The following is a 19,983-nucleotide window of genomic DNA, read 5'->3' on the forward strand; positions in this document are numbered from 1 at the left end:
TATTCGGTTTGGCTCTACCTTCTTCTTTCTCTTTCCGGTTTGACGAACTTTATCCCTTTCCTCTTTCGGTGAGTTCGGATTTTCGTGATTGTGCTATGATTGTTTGGTTGTGATTCCGAAAATGAGGTTTGGTGATGATATGAAGGTGGATTTCGTTTAAGGTAATATGGTGGTGATGTTGGTTAGTAATTATGTGTTGTTGAGATGGAAGAAGGTTCAACTCTGTTCTTGATGTTCTTTAGAAATTCGTGCTAGATCTGGAATTTGATGAGAGAGAAATGAATTTAGGGTTTGTGATTGGGGATTGGTGCGACTGCTGTGATGTGACTAGTGAACAATGACTGATTCTGACTGCAATAAATGTCTGTATTTATAGCTGTGTTTTCTAGGGTTTGCAGGTTGAGGTGATGAGGTGTCCATCTCTGATTGGACTAAAAACCTTTGCAGCTTTGGATGCCAAAATGGACCAATAGGACAAAGACACATGGACAGGACTTAAAGACTCTTTGGACATTTAAAAAACAGATTTAAAATTTAACTAATAAATAAAAAAACGAAAATAAATATTAAAATAAAAGGATAAATAATAAAATGACATAAAAATAAAATATAATAAACTAAAAATGACTAAGAAATTAATAAATTAATAAATAACAAAGAAAATAAAATAAAATAATAAAACACTTAAAACTGTCCCTTTCGGTAACCAAAATGAGGTATTTCAAAATACCTTTCTGCCGAAATTTCGTCTGAGACGACGAAATTTCTTGGCGTTTAAAAGACGAGTAAAAAAGTTTTAACCGGTCAAAATTTGGGGTATGAGAATTCGCTTTAATGGCTTCCTTAAACTCAATATTAATTTCAAGGATGTTTTATGGTTCACTGAAAAAGTTATGCTGAAGTTTCATAAATATGCATCATAACTTACATGTTTCCCATGTTTTAATATATTTATGAGTAAGTGGCAATGTATGGGTTTCTTGAGGATGGCAACGGTGTTGGGATTTCTCAATCTCTCCTTACTGTTTAAACCCACTTTTGATTTATCGAAAAAAATGTCAATAATTTGAATGTAAATGGCGTGTTATGCCTTTAATCTTTGGATGATCTCAATATTTTCGATGTAAATGGCACGTCATGCCTTTGACCTTTGATGATCTCAATATTATGGATTATTATAATATAGATCATTTTGGTTGAGAAGTTTTTATTTATTATTTACGAGTTGTATGTGCCAATTTATTGAAGTTGGAGGATGCAAATTGTCCATGATTTATTCATAAAAACAAAAAATGCATTAATCAATTCAATTCTTTTATTTGACTGCTTGCTCTCATAATAGTATCTATCTTTATCCTAATTCTATAAAAAAAGTCCTTAATCCTTTTATTTGACTGCTTGCTCTCATAATAGTATCTATCTTTATCCTAATTCTATAAAAAAAGTCCTTATATTTATTCTAAATTCTATCAAAATATTCACTACTCTAATTAACAGTATAAAAAATACATTCACCAATTTAGTCCATGTCAACCACTTATTGTCAATATGTTCCTTATCTTTATCCAAAATCTATCAAATAAGTCCCTATATATATATATATATATATATATATATATATATATATATATATATGAGGACATATCTAATGAGAATGAGTTTGTTATGTGAGAATATGAGAATGGCTTATCAACCATTAGATTAAAAAGTAAAGGTTCAGATTAAAAGTGAGTATATATGTAACCAAATAGGCAAATATCACTCAATTCCTTTTATGCCTTTCATTCACGTGTTTACTCTTTCTTCTTCCTGGATGATGTTTCCTCTTCCCCCTCAAGTTCTTCTCTGGCAACCCCAACCCTCACCAGCGCAAAGTCCGCCGTCTCCACCTTCCACCACCGATTCCCGGTCGGAAACCTGCCACCGCCACCACCTTCCTACACCCATTCACGGTCGGCAACCCCATAAGAGAAAACCATCCAGATCCAATTTCAAGTTAATGTCTCTGTGTTTCAAGTCATACCCAAACCTATTCACGGTCATTCCATAAAAGGATTCCTTCACCCCAAATTCTTTTGATGCAAAGCCTCAATTATGTTTGTTATTTTGGACTATATACACACAATTTCTTTGGAAGAAAATGAAAATTGGGAATCACGTAGGAGAGTAGCGGAAGAAATTTCATTTGGTAGTGATTGAGTTTAATCCTAAATGGGCCAATTTTTAATGTGGAGATTTGAAAAGCTTGCATTTTGAGTAAACTGATTGCAGATACGTGAAGAAGAAAGGTAATTGGATTTTGGAAATATAATAGACTATGGAGAGACACAGGGGTATTTAAATGACATTTTTTAATCTCAACCATCTATTTTTAATCTAATGGCTGATAAGTCATTCTCATATTCTCACATAACAAACCCATTCTCACTAGATATATATATATATATATATATATATATATATATATATATATATATATAATTGCCACATCAGCACAAGTGTATGCAATGCTGTCAGCCACATGTCACATAATGTGCCACATCATCATGTTTGACATCGTTAGTTGACAAATTCGGATGGTGGGACTGAATTGAAAATCATTTGAGAGAAACAAAGACTCTTTTTAGATATTAATAGAGTCAAAGATCTATATAAGAGTAAACTTATAGAGACAAGAACCATTTTGATGATTTACTCAATTTTTTTTTTTAAGTCAATACATTCCTACTAAGTATTTGCTTGTTGGATTTTAGACTAATATTATATATATATATATATATATATATATATATATATATATATATATATATATATATTAAGTCAATACATTCCTACTAAGTATTTGCTTGTTGGATTTTAGACTAATATATTGGTCTAAAATATGATTACGAACCTTTGGGCCTTGCCCTTGTTGGATTTTTGTATATAAATAAATGAATTCTGCTCTTTATCCAAACGGTTTTGCTCATTCCCAAAGTAAATGACCAAAATACTCCTACGCATGTTAACTCACGCTAGTGTAAATGTCAACGTAAGTTAACACACGTCGTGTGAGTTAACTCACACTAGTGTTAATCTCTACGTGCCTTAACTCACGCAGGAATTAACACCTGCGTGAGTTAACTCACGCTGATACAATACATTCACTTTTTTGCACTATGTGCATATGTGTGGGTGGGGTTATGTCATTAATAAAATAGTATGATATGATGTATGTGATTACCATGTTTGACTTGATTTTAATAAAATAAAGTGATGATCTTGTTTGTTGTTAGGATAGCAGGTAAATAAGACAATTCAAAATAGTCTTATCAAAGAAAACAAAAAGATGTATAATTGAATGGAGTCACGTGCATCATGTTCATGTATATGTAAAAAAGTGAAAGAAATCATGACTTTACTACCAAGTGAAATCATGTATATGTGCCCGAAAGGGAAAAAAATGAATGGTTGGTTATCAACGTGAAAGCGTGAGTTAACTCACGTTGCGAGACTTAAGTCACGCTACACTTATAACTGGCGTGAGTTAACTCACGCTACGTGAGTTAACATGCGTAAGGATATTTTGGACATTTACTTTGGGAATGAGCGAAACCATTTGGATAAAGAGCAGGATTCTAAATAAATACCAATAAGTTTGACAATTGGAATAAAGCTGTTGCTTTGCCGCATTCATTCATACGGCAATGAAGAAAAGGAAGGAACAATCATCCACGCAAAAACAGAGTTCTGCAGTTCAGGTTTATCACTTTTTCCTAATTGTTTTGTTGAGACCAATATATTTTATGATTAGATGATTCAATTATTTAATTTGTTTAATAACCCAAATATATATTATAGAAATGGTAGGTGTGCAATTTTATTCGGTTCATCTTTTCTAATTGATTTTTTTTTTTGAAAGAATCTTTTCGAATTGTTTTGTTAACACCAAAATATTTGTGATTTCATTTATAGGCAACTAATCAAAAATATTTTCTATTGTGGTTTTAGGTGTCCTATGATGATCTGAAATTAGTCGATAGAATTAGTGATTTACCAGATGAGTTATTGCGGCACATACTTTGTTTTCTCCCAACACATATTGCTTTCACTACATCCGTTCTTTCAAAAAGGTGGACCCAACTATGCTATTTACTCCCTGTTCTCCGATTTGAGGACATCAACAACTACCATTGCTTTTGTCGCATTGTCAACAGTGTCATGCTTTCTCGTGTAACCAATCAACCCCTCAAAATCTTTAGCCTCAACTGTCGTTTTAAGGAACGCAAGCAAAATAATTCATTTAATATGAAAAAATGGCTAGAAGCCACAAAACGACATTGTATTGAGGAATTTCATCTCAATCTACATTTCCATCACACCTTGAAGCCTGTTGTTTTCATATCCCAAACCTTTGTTGTTCTCAAACTTCAACGGTTAGATATTGAAAAGGATACTTCGTGTGTTGATCTTCCGTCACTCAAAACACTGAATTTGGAATATGTTTCTTTTGAAAATTGGAATGATTATATAAATTTTCTTTATGGTTGTCCTATCCTAGAAGATTTACAAGTTGAGGATATCAGCATATGTAGGTTGACGAAACATTATGAAAACAATGTACCAGAAGTAGGGTTTAAATCCTTGACATTGGCTAAATTGGTCAGAGCAAGTATCGATTCAAAGGATGCTCATTATAATGGTATTGATAATGTCAAATTTCTACGGATAATCAAAGGATATGGGTCTAAAGAGGAGTCTTTCGAATTTATTCCAGTGTTTTCAAACTTAATTCATATTGAACTAGTGTTTTGGTATCACTCAATTCATTCTTGGGATGGTGTTGTAAAACTGCTCCGCCATTCTCCCAGGCTCCAAATTCTTTTTATTAAAAAGGTTTGTTGAGTAGTAAATTTGTTTGTTTTATTTCCAAATTCCTTTTATTAAAAAGATTTGTTGAGTAGTAATTTGTTGAGTAGTAAATTTGTTTGTTTTATTTTTCTCTTGTTTTTTTCCATATATTTTGATAAATTTTCTTTTTTTATCCCTTTGACAGTGGAGGAAGACCCGCTCGACCAGGGAATGGAAATGCCCAATTTCAAATCTTGAATGTGTTTTGTCTCACTTTAGATCATGTACTATTTTAAACTTTGATGACTCGGCAAATGATCTTCGATTTGCAAAATATATTTTGCAGAATGCGCGAATTTTACAAGACATGAAAATCGGCTTTGTTATTAAGTCCTCAAATGAAATACTTTCGGAAAAAGGGCAGATTAAAGAAGAATTGTCCTCCTTTCCCAGGTTGTCTCCAGGATGTAAACTTTCATTTGAATTTAAATATATCTACTAGAATTATCAGTATTTTTCGTTACTCTATTCTAATATGAAACCTTTTAGTTTGATAGTTTGGACAACATATATAGGTGTTTAGCTGGGATGATGACGGTTTTTAGTATTTATGAAACCTTTTACTCTATTCTACTAGGGTTACTCTATTCTTCTCATGCAAATTAGCTGGGATGATGACGGTTTTTAGTATTGAAAAACTCTAAGGTGTACTACGTACCATTCTGGCTCATGATGGTTTTAATTTTATTTTGCTTTATCGCATTGAAAGTGAAAATTGTTCCGAGTCCTATTTGCTTTCAGTGTTGTTTGATTGTGCTTGTTGCTAGAATATGTTGGCATTATAAAGAGATTGTGATATTTCAATGTGCTTCCACTATTATCCTTTCTTTATTAACAATGTAAAGATCTAAAGAAAATACAATGGCAAAAGATAGGTTTTTATCAAAGCCTCTTTGGCCAAGTAGTCATATGTTCAACAACCTTGTTTTATATCTAACGTGAAACTTGGTTGATTTTGCTGGCCAACTCTAATTTTTTAGTTTCTGCTTCAAACTCTCTCCCTCTTCCTTTGTTTTGAATCTCTATAGACGTTGACAAGATATTATTTGTAAGAGTTAACTTAAAATCAGGAGTCTGGAGAAACGTGCCACGATGGAGAAGCAACGTGCCACGATTGTTGAACAAGATCCTGAAGCAAGTCACTGGAAAAATCGTGCCACGATGGAATCGTAACGTGGCACGATGGGACGCTGAAAATGGAAAAAGAAACGTATTTTTCAGTGCGGATTTGTTCCAAATTTTAAGCGATACTTTTACTATAAATATAGACCTTGTATCAGAGTAAATCTTGAGATAGAGGGGGCTGAAACAAGGGTTTAGAAAGACAACAACAAAACTAGGGTTTGTATAGAGTTTGCTCTTGGCAACAAACACTAGGGTTTGAGGGTTGATTCACCTTGGGAAATAACACTTTTAGGATTGAGTCTCTTGGTCACAGAAAGAGATTGGGGCTTTGGGTAGAATTAGGCGGGAGACTTATTCTTGTAACCCATTGATATCTCTTTTGTAAAGTTACTCATCATTATAGTGAAACGGAGGGCTGCTCTCTCCTCCAAACTAGGTCAATTTGGACCGAACTGCGTCAACAATTTGTTTTGGTTGCTAGATTATCACTTGCTCCACACAAAGTATTTTATTGGTGTGATTTTTCATCGAATTCACAACATTATTTAATAAACTTCATGATTAAGATGTTTTCTTTTGTGGTTTTGAGATTTTCCATTAAGCATCGTCCATTTTGGATTGCCTATATTGCTTTTCAATCTCATTCTATATATGTTTGGATCTATTTGTCTTTCAATGTTTCTTGGAAAGAAATAATGAATGAACTTATTCTCTGAAACATTGAATGAACAACCTTTTAACAGATTCCATTGTCTCTTGAATTTTTTGTGAGCAGTTTCCTCTATTTAGTCAATATGAATTTCACAAGCTTTTTCTTTCTCTTTTTTAAATTTGGTTCTTTGTTCTAGTTTCATTATGTAATTTCATGTCTATTCTTTTTGTTTTTGAACAACTGTTTCTTGTCTATGCTTAATAACCTTTAATGTAGAAAATATGCATAGAAACATTTTTTGACAGAAGGCTTGTCATATTTTAGAGTATCAGTTAAGGAAAATATATAGCTGCTGTCAGCAGAGTTATTATTGCTGCCAGTTTATCATTTAACTGTAGCACTACATTGAGTAGTTTATTTGTTTTACAATTAGTATGGACTTATGGTTAAAACTTTTATATTATAGTACACTAACATTGATTCTCTCTACCATTTTTTTTCATCGAGGGGTTGTTTTTGGGTCAATTTTCGACTCGAAATCAACTCTCTTCATCTTTTTCCTCTCTATTTCAATCAATCAAAATAAGTGATTTTTACGTAGATCTAGGTTTTCCTTTCTTGTGATTTCGACGTCTCAAATGTGGTAATGTGTTGTTTGTCGTTATTTAATTTCTCGTTGTATTGAATTGTTCATTTAGTGCCTATTGAAAGGTTGTTTATTCATTCAATTATTTGAATGTCAACTTTACAAATATGAATCCAAGTGTAGTTCAGTTATTTTAATTTTATCATATTATTATTTGTAGATATTTTGCTGTTATATACTTTTAATTTGGATGTTGTGACTTTGTTTGCATATTTATCATTTACATTTTTTACGATGTTTGTACTCTATCAATATCAATGAATGAGTGAATATGATTTTCTTTTTTCTTTAAAAAAAAAATTCACTCATTACTTTTCAAAATCTCTCTGGTCATAGGAAAATGAAGAAAAATGTGCAATCTTAATTTAGTTTTCACTCGTACCCCCTTCAATTTTCTATCCACACATTCACATTTTTAAGATAATTTTTTTTTTATTTAAAAATCAGTAGTAATTATCTCTTTTATATAAAAAATAACTGTGTGTGGTTAAGGCACCAATTTTTATGGTACCTATCAGGAAAAATGAAATCTTTAAAATGACTACTATACTATTCTAAAACTCACTTCTTCATTTCATTCTTGACAATGATTGGTCACTTATTTATAATATTGGTATATTCTAACAATTTAACCAATAACTCATTATAATAAATCTCTCTAGATCCTTCTAAAATATGATGACTAACTCTAAAGTATCTAATGCAACTATTCTCTTTGGCCTATCTTGTTGGATATCTATTTTTATATTTTGTTTTTTTTAAATAATGTTTTATATTTATTGTTCGTAGATTAAAAAAAATTAAAATTAAAAGTATTCCAAAAACTTATTAATTTTGCATCCAACAAACAAATATAGGTGGAAATTTGTTATATCCACCTATATGTGGAAGTGCAAATTAGTTACAATTTTTTTGTATAGAAAAAAATTGGTTACACCTTTTTTTTTTATTAAAAACCTTAGTTTTTTATTTTTTGAAAGAGAAAACCTTAGTTTTTTATTGAAATATTTTTTATGGTCGATTCTAGGGTGAACCATCAATTAAGTGGTTCACCGGTGTACCACTAATTTTAACCTTTAGATTAAATAGACCCACACGATTTAGTTATTCATCACCGCATTGGATCATTGCATGTTGCATCTCTCTCTTCCCTACCAAATTTCTTCTCTCTCGGATATTCATGGCTGCATTTTCTGCAATCGAAAATGGGATTTTTCTCTGAAACGTGTTTTTCAAATTGTTTGCAAGTTGAGATTTACCAAACCTAGTTGAATTTAGTTTTTTTAAAGAAAAAACATGGGAACTAAGTTTGGTAACAGAGAGAGGAAATCAGTCATATACTGTTCATATACTAACCGTTCAATTTCCATTTGTCAACTAGTTATATTGTTCATATATTAATTGTTTGATTTATTATGATTCATTGTTGCTTTATTACCATTGCTAAAGCTGTTTATAATGAACTTCGTCATGATTTTGACGCAAAGAAATTTGGTAGGGAAGAGAGAGTTGCAACGTTCAATGATCCAGTGCGGTGATGAATAACTAAATCGTGTAGGTCTATTTAATCTAAAGGTTAAAATTAGTGGTACACCGGTGAACCACTTAATTGATGGTTCACCCTAGAATCCACCATTTTTTATAGCGTGGCCAGCCTTTTCATTTGTGGAAATTTATTTACATCTTTTTTTTTATTGAAAACTATTTTTATAGCGTGGCAACTAATTTTTAGGACTTTAGTTACTTTTTTTTTACTTGCTATAGAAAAAATTCGTTACAGTCTTTTTCTTCGTGGACATTTATTTACACATTTTTTTTTGCTATTGAAAAACTATGGATTTTTTTTTTGAGCAAATTGAAAAACTATGGATACAACCTGTAATTAGATATAATTTACTTCCTAGTTATCATGAAATTTTTTACAAACCATTATCCGCAATGATTTTTTATATTTTTGATGGTTAAGAATTCATATTTAATTTATGTTTTATTAAAAAATTCTAATTTTTTTGGGGATTTTTTTTACAATATTCTACACATTTCTGCAGAATTTCATTAAAAAAATTAATACAAAAATTAACTTAAAAATAGGGACCAAAAGTAGTGATTGAAAATTTTATAGGGACTAAAAGTGAAGGAAAATTTTAAAGGGAGTATGAAGAAAAGTTGATATATTTATAGGGATCAAAAACATATTTAACCCTTTATTTAAAAAACAAATAAATTAAATTTTGCGAAATGACTGTTATGCACATAAAATTAAGGAGATTATGAGTTTTAATAAGGATGATTATGAAATTTTGTTATACTTCGATTTTTATATATTGTTAGTAGATGTTAGTAGATTCATTCCTACTAAGTATTTTAAAATCTTCATAATTATTTTATAACAAAATTTTTTATTTTTTCGAAAAAAAATCAAAATTTATTTATTTTAGACTAAAATATTGGTCTAAAATATATATGATTATGAACCTTTGGGCCTTGCCATTGTTGGATTTTTGTATATAAATACCAATAAGTTTGACAATTGGAAGAAAGGAGTTGCCTTGCCGCATTCATTCATACGGCAATGAAGAAAAGGAAGGAACTATCGACCACGGAAAAACAGAGTTCTGCAGTTCAGGTTTATCACTTTTTCCTAATTGTTTTGTTGATTCGATTATTTAATTTGTTTAATAACCCGAATATATTATAGTAATGGTTAGGTGTGCAATTTTATTCGGTTCATCTTTTCTAATTGGTTTGTTAAAACAAAAATATTTGTGATTTCATTAATAGGCAACTAATCAAAAATATTTTCTATTGTGGTCTTAGGTGTCCTATGATGATCTGAATTCCGTCGATAGAATTAGTGATTTACCAGATGAGTTATTGCGGCACATACTTTGTTTTCTCCCAACACATATTGCTTTCACTACATCCGTTCTTTCGAAAAGGTGGACCCAACTATGCTATTTACTCCCTGTTCTCCGATTTGAGGACATCAACGACTCCCATCACTATTGTCGCATTGTCAACAATGTCATGCTTTCTCGTGTAACCAATCAACCCCTCAAAATCTTTAGCCTCAGCTGTTTCTTTGGAGCCGGACGCAAGTTAAAAAGTCCATTTAATATGAAAAAATGGCTAGAAGCCACAAAACGACATCGTATTGAGGAATTTCATCTCATTATGTGTTACCAGCACACCTTGAAGCCCATTATTCTCATCTCCCAAACCTTTGTTGTTCTCAAACTTCAACGGTTAAATATTGGAAAAAATACTTCGTTTGTTGATCTTCCGTCACTCAAAACCCTGAATTTGGAAGATGTTTCTTTTGAAAATTGGAATGAATATATAAATTTTCTTTATGCTTGTCCTATCCTAGAAGATTTACAAGTTCAGGATATCAGTATGCGTAGGTTGATGAAACATGATGAAAACAATGTATTAGAGGGAGGGTTTAAATCCTTGACATTGGCTAAATTGGTTAGAGCAAGTATCGATTCAAACGATGCTCTATTTAATGGTATTGATAATGTCAAATTTCTACGCATAATCAAAAGACATAGATTGAAAGAGGCCTCTTTCGAATTTATTCCAGTGTTTTCAAACTTAATTCAAATTGAACTACTGTATTGGGGTCCCTCAATTCATTGTTGGGATGATGTAGTAGAACTGCTCAGCCATTCTCCCAAGCTCCAAATTCTTTATATTGAAAAGGTTTGTTGAGTAGTATATTTGTTTGTTTTATTTTTCTTTTGTTTTTTTCCATATATTTTGATCAATTTTCTTTTTTATCCCTTTGATAGTGGAAGAAGACCACGAAGACCTGCTCGTCCAAGGAATGGAAATACCCAATTCCAAATCTTGAATGTGTTTCGTCTCACCTTAGATCATGTACTATTTTAAACCTTGATGACTCGGCAAATGATCTTCGATTTGCAAAATATATTTTGCAGCATGCGAGTGTTTTACAAAACATGAAAATCGGCGTTCATATTAAGTCCTCAAATGAAATACTTTTAGAAAAAGGTCAGATTAAAGAAGAATTGTCTTCCTTTCCCAAGATATCTCTAGGATGTAAACTTTCATTTGAATTTAAGTCTTATTACTAGACTTATCAGTGTTTTTCTAAAGAAGCCTTTTAGTTTAATAGTTTGGATCATTCTTCTCATACAAACCAGCTGGGATGAAGACGATTATTAGTACTGACAAATTCCATTGTATCTCATTAATGGTTTTGTTTGGATCGAATTGATGGTTTTAATTTTATTTTGCTATATCGCATTGAAAGTGAAAATTGTTCCGAGTCCTATTTGTCGTCAGAGTTGTTTGGTTGTGCTTGTTACTAGAATATGTTGGCATTATAAGGAGCTTGTGATATTTCAATGTGCTAGAATAGTTGTTTTATATCTTACGTTGTTTTGCTGGCCAACTCTAATTTTTGAGTTCCTGTTTCAAACTCTCTCCCTATATCATTTAATAACTTCATGATTAAGATGTTTTCTTTTGTGGTTGAGATTTTCCATTTTGGATTGCCAAGATTGCTTGTCAATATCATTCTATGTTTCAATGTTTCTTGGAAAGAAATAATGAATGAATTTATTTATCTCTACTATTTGCTTTAAAGGCCTAGGCAGGAAGGAGTGGAAGATTTTCCCAAATCAGAATAAATAGACAATTGAATTTGAAATTAGAAAACAATCCTTTCTGGAACATTGAATGAACAACCTTTTAACAGATTCCATTGTCTCTTGAATTTTCCTTGATAATATGAATTTCATCGTCTCTCTCTTTTTTAAATTTGGTTCTTTGTTCTAGTTAGATTATGTAATTTCATGCCTATTCTTTTTGTTTTTGAACAACTGTTTCATGTCTATGCTTAATAGCCTTTAATGTATAAAAGACGCATTAAAAAACACAGTATTAAAACCTCTTAAAAAAAACAGTATTAAACAGAAGCATTTTTTTGACAGAAGGCTATGAACCGCTACGCTAATCGTCTTAGTGGAGCGGAATCAAATAGCAGCTGCTATAGTGGCATAACGGAGCGGATGGTGGCTGCGTCAACCGCTATTTGATTTTAGTATAAAATTTCTAAATTGACCCTATTTTTAAAACCTTTTTAGGCCATTTTGGGGATTTCTTAAAACCTTTATAGTGTTCATAATCCATATCAAATGCGTGATAGGATAAATGGTATCATGTCTATATCCTATCTTTATCCTTCTTTATATCGGATCTTGTCTATACCCAAGTAAGAATTAGTCAGTTTTTGAACACGATTGAACTCCTTAAGTCTACCATGATAAAGTTGTTTAACAAAAAATAGATCTAACGGTTTTCTTTAAAAAAAAAAAAAAAGATAAAATGGTTTGAAACGACGAAATGTGAAATGTAACACCAAAATGAGAACTAAATGCTTCTTAGCATCGACACTCCTGCTCAGAGGTATGTTTGGTATCCGACACACATCAATGTTCGACACGGCATATTAAATTGAAACATGTCATTTTCTTAAATTATTATTAGTGTCGGCATATCCGTAATGGTTGTTCGTATCCGCGTTTCATAGAATGTATGAAAACTAAAATGATGAAAAAGAGGGACCAGAACCTTTCACAAAGCAATGTAGATAGAATTAGCAAGAAAGACATTCCCTAGGAGTTCTCAGTATTGCTTCAACAAAAAAAAAAATGTGACAACGTAAGCCCTTGCTCTTCACACCCAAAAAAACCAAAATGATGATAACTTTAGACAAACCACACAGTAATTTTTTTTTTTTTTTTTTTTTTTGATACAACACAGTCATGAAAAAGACATTTTCATGAAGAAAATAAAACATAACAAGTTTTTCTCATACATGTATGTTGGGTTATATATATGAGAAAAACTTCTTTGTCCTAACAACTTTACTCAAAGCGTATTTTTTTTATCTGAACAACTTCCTTGTGAGCTTCTGTCCAACCTTAACTTAGTGTTAAATGCCCTTTTTCAAAACATGGTTAGTGCGTGAATGATATATTTAGAAGGGTTTAATATATTGTTGACTTGTAGGGTTTTTCTTCTTTTCTTTATTTTGAAATTATCTTTGTAGTAACCAAAAAATAATTCCTTTTGTAAACAGACAATTTTTGTATGTTAATTTGTTAGTATTTACTAGAGGTGAGAATCGAAATCGAGATCACCCTTGTCACTCCATTAACTAGCTATCCCACCCTGCCACCAATTCAACCTTATAACTTATTAGTTATTAGGTACCTTAAATATTAAAGAAATCCTCATGAAGGATTTGTATAACTTTCGAATACACCGAAATTTAATTAAAGTTCTTAGCCAAAAAAAGGCTTACAAGTCGAGTTAAACGTTAGAGAATGCTCAAATAGCCGAATAAATGATCAATTGAACTAATGGCAGTTGAATACGACCTAGTCAAGAGGAGTCTTATGAGGTTCACGTGAGTGTTAGAAAATGTCAAAAACACACGAAATTGGTGATTTGACCACAAAGACTCATGTTCTAAAATTTTAGTTAGAAGTAACTAAAATAATAGTAATTACAAACAAATTTAATATTACTACCAACTTTCTTGATTATTATAATTTTTCTAAAATGATCCTATATTTAGGAACAGAGGTAGTATAATCTATAGACCAGCTACCGAATCCTTGACGATTGAATCCAAACTTAATCCTAATTGTAAAAAAACTCTCTAATTTTATTTTAAATGGCAGTATATTTCTTTTTGGTGATATTAAAAGTCGATACATTCATACAAAGTATTTTAAAATCTTTGAAATTATTTTAATATCAAAATTATTCATTTTTAGACCAAATATCAAAATAACTAATACATGACCTTAAAACATGATTCTGAACCTTTGGGCCTTGCCCTTGTAGACCTTTTTTATTAAGGGTTAAATATGTTTTTGGTCCCTATAAATATGTCAACTTTTCGTTTTAGTCCCTTTAAAAATTTCCTTCAACTTTTAGTCCCTAAAAAATTTTCCATCTTCACTTTTAGTCCCTCCTTTAAAGTAAACTCATATGTAGAATTCATATTTTTGAATAAAATTTTGCAGAAAAATTCATAATATTATAAGAATCTCTCCTTAAAAAAATTAGAATTTTTTAACAAAACATGAATCTATTATGAATTTTTATATTTTTTACGGTTAAAAATTCATATTTAATTTGTGTTTTGTTAAAAAATTCTAATTTTTTTTTGAAAAATTGTTTTACAATATTTTACACATTTATGTACAATTTCATTAAAAAATACAAAAATTAACTTAAAAATAGGGATTAAAAGTTGTGATTGAAAATTTTATAGGGACTAAAAGTTGAAGGAAAATTTTAGAGGGACTAAAACGAAAAGTTGATATATTTATAGGGTCCAAAAACATATTTAACCCTTTTATTGATATAAATACCGAGTAGGGTTTTTTTTTTTTTGATAGAAAGAAGCTTATAGCTTTTCATTATTAATCAAAGTAGAAATACAATGTGGGATGTTAAGATGATCATGGAGACTAGCATTGTATAGTGCTTCCTTAGCTAAACTATGAGCATCACCGTTGGCTTGTCTCCTAATGAAACTCACATTAGAGTGTACTAAATCGGTACCTAACAAATGTCTACAATCATTAATTATCGCCATGAAATTAGAGACACCGTCCTTTCCATATATGCTATCTGCCACTATTTTGGAGTCTGTTTCGAAGTCCATGTGCACCATATTCAGCTCTTTTACCCATTGCATTGCATCTAGCAGACCCATGGCCTCCCCCATGTCAGCATCAAGTAAAGGGGTAGCCCAAGCAGTTCGTGCTATCACAAAATTTCCTTCTACATCGCGAATACAAGCTCCGAATCCAACTCTATTAAGGGAAGTGGAAAAGGATGCGTCAACATTACACTTGAACCTCCCGGGACTCGGTTTATTCCATTTTTCTTTCATAACACGCGAACTGCAGTTGGTGCTTTGGTTCCTCACTTCTTGTGCATTCTTCCAACTACTTAAAAAGCTTACGGCACGGTCACTGATTTGTTGAGCTGTTTCTGCAATGTTATTCCAAATCTTGTTATTTATGTGTTTCCATAAACTCCATAGAGTGACCGCAAATTGCTGTTGTTGAGAAATATTGAGTTGTTGAATCAAAGCAAAAATCATATCGGAGCATGAATATGTAGGTAACCTCACGTGTTGTGTTGAATTCCAAAGGCCAACCCGTTCCCAGCATACCACACTCTTGCTGCATTCGAAGAACAGGTTCTTAGTATCCTCGTCGTAGACATCACAGATTGCACAGTTTGTAGGACAATCTACTCCTTTCGTTTGTAAACGCACACGGGTTGGAAGACAGTTACGGCATAATCGCCAGATGAAATTCTTAACCTTTGGTGGAAGTTTAAGCTTCCAAATAGAACCCCAATGACCAAGTACTCTATGTTGTAGCATGGCAATGTCGTTATTAGTGATGTCCCTATAGGCACTACGCACTGAATAACACCCATTCCTCTCAAGTCGCCAGGTAGCTTTGTCCACTCAAACAGAAGGAAAAAGCGGTGTATTTAAAATCGGGTTTGCTGTTCCTGTGTCGAAAACATACCGAATAAAATTCTCATTCCATTCTTTCATATTGGGCTTAAACAGATGAGTAACCATAAGCGCATCCCACATGACTTGCACTTCCGTGACAGGCTGAAGGCGAACAGTGTCTTGTAACCAAGGTTGATTCCATACGGAGATAGTTTCCCCCATCCCTATACTCCATCTTAACCCTCGATTAATCACTTCTCTAGCATTCCATAGACTTCTCCAGACATAGCTTGGATTATGTCCTATAGAAGCGCTAAAGTAATCACTATGTGTGGATAATATCTAGCTTTGAGTAACTTAGTGATAAGTGAATCAGGGTGAGTAACCAGTTTCCATGCCTGCTTTCCAATCATAGCCAAGTTGAAGGCTCGAAGACTCTTGAACCCCATTCCCTCGTATACTTTAGGAATAGAGAGGCGCTCCCAGGACATCCAATGCATACCTTTTGAGTTGTTTGAATTATGACCCCACCAGAAAGCATTTACCGAGTAGGGTTGAAAATTTGGAGAAAGGTGTTTGTTGCCTTGCCGCATTCTAATTGCTTTGAAGAAAAGAATGTAGCGAGCATCAATGGAAAAAGAGTTGCTTCTTTGAGGTTAATTTCTGCATGAATTGTTACTGTATCACACGCTTGTTAGGTTTATTGCTTCTTCTGCATTTTGTGTTTAGGGTTTCTTATTGTTAAAACCAGTTTATCTTTCTAGCTAGATTCGATTCTTTTGTTAGTGTTTCGAATTTTTTTTTTGAAAGGCAAATTTATTAATAAAGATCAATACAACCATCAAACTCCTAAATTAATATGAAACTTGATCATCATCTGCTCGACAAAAGGATTTAGGGTTTCCTTTTTTTTTCTTTTTTTTTTTTTTTGAAGAAAGGTTTAGGGTTTCCGATATGGCAGTGGTGGTGGTAGCGGTGGTAGAGGTCGGGTCTAAGGCTCCCTAAACAGGTTTTGCGATTTCCTATCAGACTCACCCCAATCAATGGTATGATACTGTTCACTCTTCTGTTCAACCCTTTCATGATCTTCTCATCTTCATTCAATATGTTCTTGTCGTATATGTAAGGGTTTACTAATCATATATGGTTAAACTCATGCATCCAGGGTATCAAATGCCATTTGATTTAAGATTGGACGGTTCATATTCAAATTTTTATTTTAATTTATAAATTAAATAAAAAAGTAAAATCTTCTTTTCTTTGAATCGTTCAATGTTGATTGGACGGTTAGCGATGTTTCAAATGTGTGAATGGAAACCTTATAAACTTATTTATTAAGTAAGTGTACTGACTGTTTTTCGAATGATAAGCCCGATGAAAGCAAACGAATAGATGTCATGTTTGGATGGGAAATCAGCAATGAAGACACGTACTGTTTACCAATCCACTTTCTACTCCAAGGGTGAGGGAAGTTAATGTACACTCATTTGGTACACATTTATTCCTGCCTAATATTTTACTCTCTATTTTTGTTTATGCATAATGCTTCTTAATGTCAGCATTGTAGATAACAAGGCTTCTGCTGTGCTTTGTTCTGTTTTCCTACAGAATAAAGAAACATCTAGAGATTATTTTAATTTTGGAGATTTCTATTGATGTAAAACAAGCTAATTTTGGTTGGTTATAATAGTGAAAGTAACTTTTTTAATTTCATCTCTAACCTACAAAACTCAATTAACTTAGGTTCTTTTTCAGAATCTACTAAAAACTTTGGTTGATTATAATAGTGAAAATCACTTTTTTAATCTCCTCTCTAAGCTACAAAACTCAGGTAAGTTAGATTCTTTTTCAGAATCACCTAAAAACAAGTTCTCATTTTAACCAGAAAAATCATTCTTTCTAGATTCTAGTTAAATTTAAAAAAACTTAAATAAACACAATCAAATCTATTAAAAATAAATTCTTAGTTAGATCAAGTGATTTTTCTATCGAATTATCTACAATAAGAAGACTCTTATTCCAAAAAGAAAAGTAATTTCTTGAAAACCATAATATATTTGTATTATTTTATACATTCCATTTTCTTAAATATGAATTACAACAAATATAGGCTTGAGTGTATGTGTTCGCCAGTCATTTGCAACTATCAATTTGTGGTGTGAAATCGAATTACTTTTCTTGCAACACACACACACACACATGTTTCTAATCATTTTTTTTGGACAACCATTTAATGTTGTTTCAGATGATACTTTTGAAGTAAATAACTGGCTGAATGTTTCTCCTATTGTATGGACATGTTCTTGATCCATTCAACTTATTGGTTATTTTGTACATTCTAATTTGTTGGTAAATACATTTATGCATTTTGATTAACAAAGACCAGTTACTTCAATTAAGGAAACTTCCTTTAGATGCTCAAATTTCCCCATTATCTGAAGTAACCGGTCTTTTTTCATTGAAGAAACAAAGTACATTGCAAAGCTTCTTTGTACCACTAGCCTGCAAAAATATAGTTTTTTCTTTCGTGTGAATAGATCTACTAGGATAACCCCAAAACCATAGACATCAGTCTTCTCTGTTAAGCCGCTTTGTTTGCAAGTATTATGGGTCAAGATACCCAAACGTCATGTGCACTTGAATGGTTATCTATGATTAAGAGGAACAATCCTTGAAGATACAAAGTCAGGAACCTTTGTAGTGAGATTGTGATCTAGGAGTAAATTTGTAGATTTCACATCTCTATGTATGATTGGTGTAGAGGCAGTTGAATGAAAGTATGCCAGGATAGGAGCCCAATAGTTTCTTTTGCCATTCTCATTCTTGTATTCCAAGTAAGCTTTAAAGATTGGTTTTGATCATGAAGATGCTCATAAACAGTACCATTGAGAATAAATTCGTAAACATGTGTCTCTAAACAACAACCAAAAGCTTTACCACATTTCTATGATTGATTTGGGAAAGAACAACCATTTCATTGATGAAAGAGCGACTAATATGACCATAGAAATGTGAACGAATGAATCCAATTATTGATGAACGACTCAATCAATCCATAATTGGTGCGATTTGAGGGAAAACGACAACATTTCTTTGTTCACTTCATTGATTTGGGAGCCTTTCGTCAATAAAGTGTTCGTTCTTTCCCAAATCAATCATAGAAATGTGGTAATTCTTATGGGTTGTTTTTTTAGAGAAAAAAGATCCACTTCTTTACGAATTTATTGTAATGGTAGTGTTTATTATCGTCATCATGATCAAAACCAATCTTTAAATATTACATGGAATACAAGATTGATAATAGAAAAAGAAATCGTTGGAGTCCTGGCATACGTGCATTTTGTTACTTCTACGCCCAATCTTGCATAGAGATGTGAAAGCTACAAATATACTCATAGATCACAATCTCGCTGGATTTTTTTTTTTTTTTTTTTACTTTAGAGCTTTAAGGATTGTTATTGTTCCCCTTGATCATAATCATACAACAACTCTAATGCAAGGGATATTTGGGTATCTTTGACCCAAAATCCTTCAAAACAAGTGTCTTAACAGAGAAGAGTGATGTCTATAGTTTCACGGTTCTCTTAGCAGTGCTACTCACAGAAAGAAAACAATATGTTTTTGCAATGTACATTGGTTCTTAAATGAAATAAGACTGTTTACTTCATATTATGGACAAAATTGATGGGAAAATATTGAGCATCTAAAGGAAGTTTCTGTATTTAAAGTAGTCGGTCATCTTTGTTTATAAAAATAAATAAATGTATGTATCATCTTGGTCTTCATCGGGTGATCTCTGCACCCACTTTTGAAATTTACCTTATTAAATTTTATAAACTTATTTTCATTTCCTGTCAAATAAGTACCAACTTATTTTAATATTTTATTATTCTTTAGAAACATATTTATTAGAATTATTTTGCTCCTTTAAAAAAAGTTTAATTTAATTATTAATATAATTATTGTTTTTTGTTGCTATGAAATAAATGAAAAAAATGCATTTTTTAAATAGAATTTTCGTGGGTAGGGGGTGCCGGGAATCCTGTTTGGGGACGGGGGCGGGGGTCGGTGCATGGAAGCGGGGGCGGTAATGTTTAAACCTGTCCCCGACCCATCCCCGTTGCCATGCCTAAGTGCAAGTAT

The 19,983-nt window shown here is 32.0% G+C and overlaps 3 protein-coding genes across 3 annotated transcripts; 2 read left to right on the forward strand and 1 right to left on the reverse strand.

The window, feature by feature from the left end:
- The first annotated feature begins 3,686 nt into the window (after window positions 1-3,686).
- LOC146929042 (F-box/FBD/LRR-repeat protein At4g00160-like) lies at window positions 3,687-5,509 on the forward strand. Its single transcript, XM_085707198.1, has 3 exons — window positions 3,687-3,740; window positions 3,991-4,875; window positions 5,036-5,509. Exons 1-3 carry the CDS (start codon window positions 3,687-3,689, stop codon window positions 5,330-5,332), a joined length of 1,236 nt encoding a protein of 411 aa, XP_085563324.1. The 3' UTR covers window positions 5,333-5,509.
- A 4,376-nt stretch (window positions 5,510-9,885) lies between these two features.
- Window positions 9,886-11,578, forward strand: LOC146929043 (F-box/FBD/LRR-repeat protein At4g00160-like). The gene is made up of 3 exons (XM_085707200.1): window positions 9,886-9,939; window positions 10,131-11,018; window positions 11,108-11,578. The coding sequence occupies exons 1-3, from the start codon at window positions 9,886-9,888 to the stop codon at window positions 11,411-11,413; spliced, it is 1,248 nt and encodes a 415-aa protein (XP_085563326.1). The 3' UTR covers window positions 11,414-11,578.
- A 3,188-nt stretch (window positions 11,579-14,766) lies between these two features.
- LOC146929044 (uncharacterized) lies at window positions 14,767-16,062 on the reverse strand. The gene is made up of 2 exons (XM_085707201.1): window positions 15,911-16,062; window positions 14,767-15,784 (listed from the first exon to the last, which is right to left on the reverse strand). Exons 1-2 carry the CDS (start codon window positions 16,060-16,062, stop codon window positions 14,767-14,769), a joined length of 1,170 nt encoding a protein of 389 aa, XP_085563327.1.
- Window positions 16,063-19,983: the final 3,921 nt, after the last annotated feature.

This window comes from Medicago sativa, chromosome 4 (assembly GCF_051527215.1).
Source record: "Medicago sativa cultivar Bolivia chromosome 4, Bolivia_mono, whole genome shotgun sequence".
In the NCBI taxonomy this organism is placed as follows: domain Eukaryota; kingdom Viridiplantae; phylum Streptophyta; class Magnoliopsida; order Fabales; family Fabaceae; genus Medicago; species Medicago sativa.

Coding starts and splice junctions, on each gene's coding strand:
- LOC146929044 (XM_085707201.1), bottom strand. CDS start 16,062: ATGGGGGAAACTATCTCCGTATGGAATCAACCTTGGTTACAAGACACT. Junction 15,785..15,910: donor TGGAATGAGAATTTTATTCG/GTATGTTTTCGA, acceptor TAGTGCCTATAG/GGACATCACTAATAACGACA.
- LOC146929042 (XM_085707198.1), top strand. CDS start 3,687: ATGAAGAAAAGGAAGGAACAATCATCCACGCAAAAACAGAGTTCTGCA. Junction 3,741..3,990: donor AACAGAGTTCTGCAGTTCAG/GTTTATCACTTT, acceptor TTGTGGTTTTAG/GTGTCCTATGATGATCTGAA. Junction 4,876..5,035: donor AAATTCTTTTTATTAAAAAG/GTTTGTTGAGTA, acceptor TCCCTTTGACAG/TGGAGGAAGACCCGCTCGAC.
- LOC146929043 (XM_085707200.1), top strand. CDS start 9,886: ATGAAGAAAAGGAAGGAACTATCGACCACGGAAAAACAGAGTTCTGCA. Junction 9,940..10,130: donor AACAGAGTTCTGCAGTTCAG/GTTTATCACTTT, acceptor TTGTGGTCTTAG/GTGTCCTATGATGATCTGAA. Junction 11,019..11,107: donor AAATTCTTTATATTGAAAAG/GTTTGTTGAGTA, acceptor TCCCTTTGATAG/TGGAAGAAGACCACGAAGAC.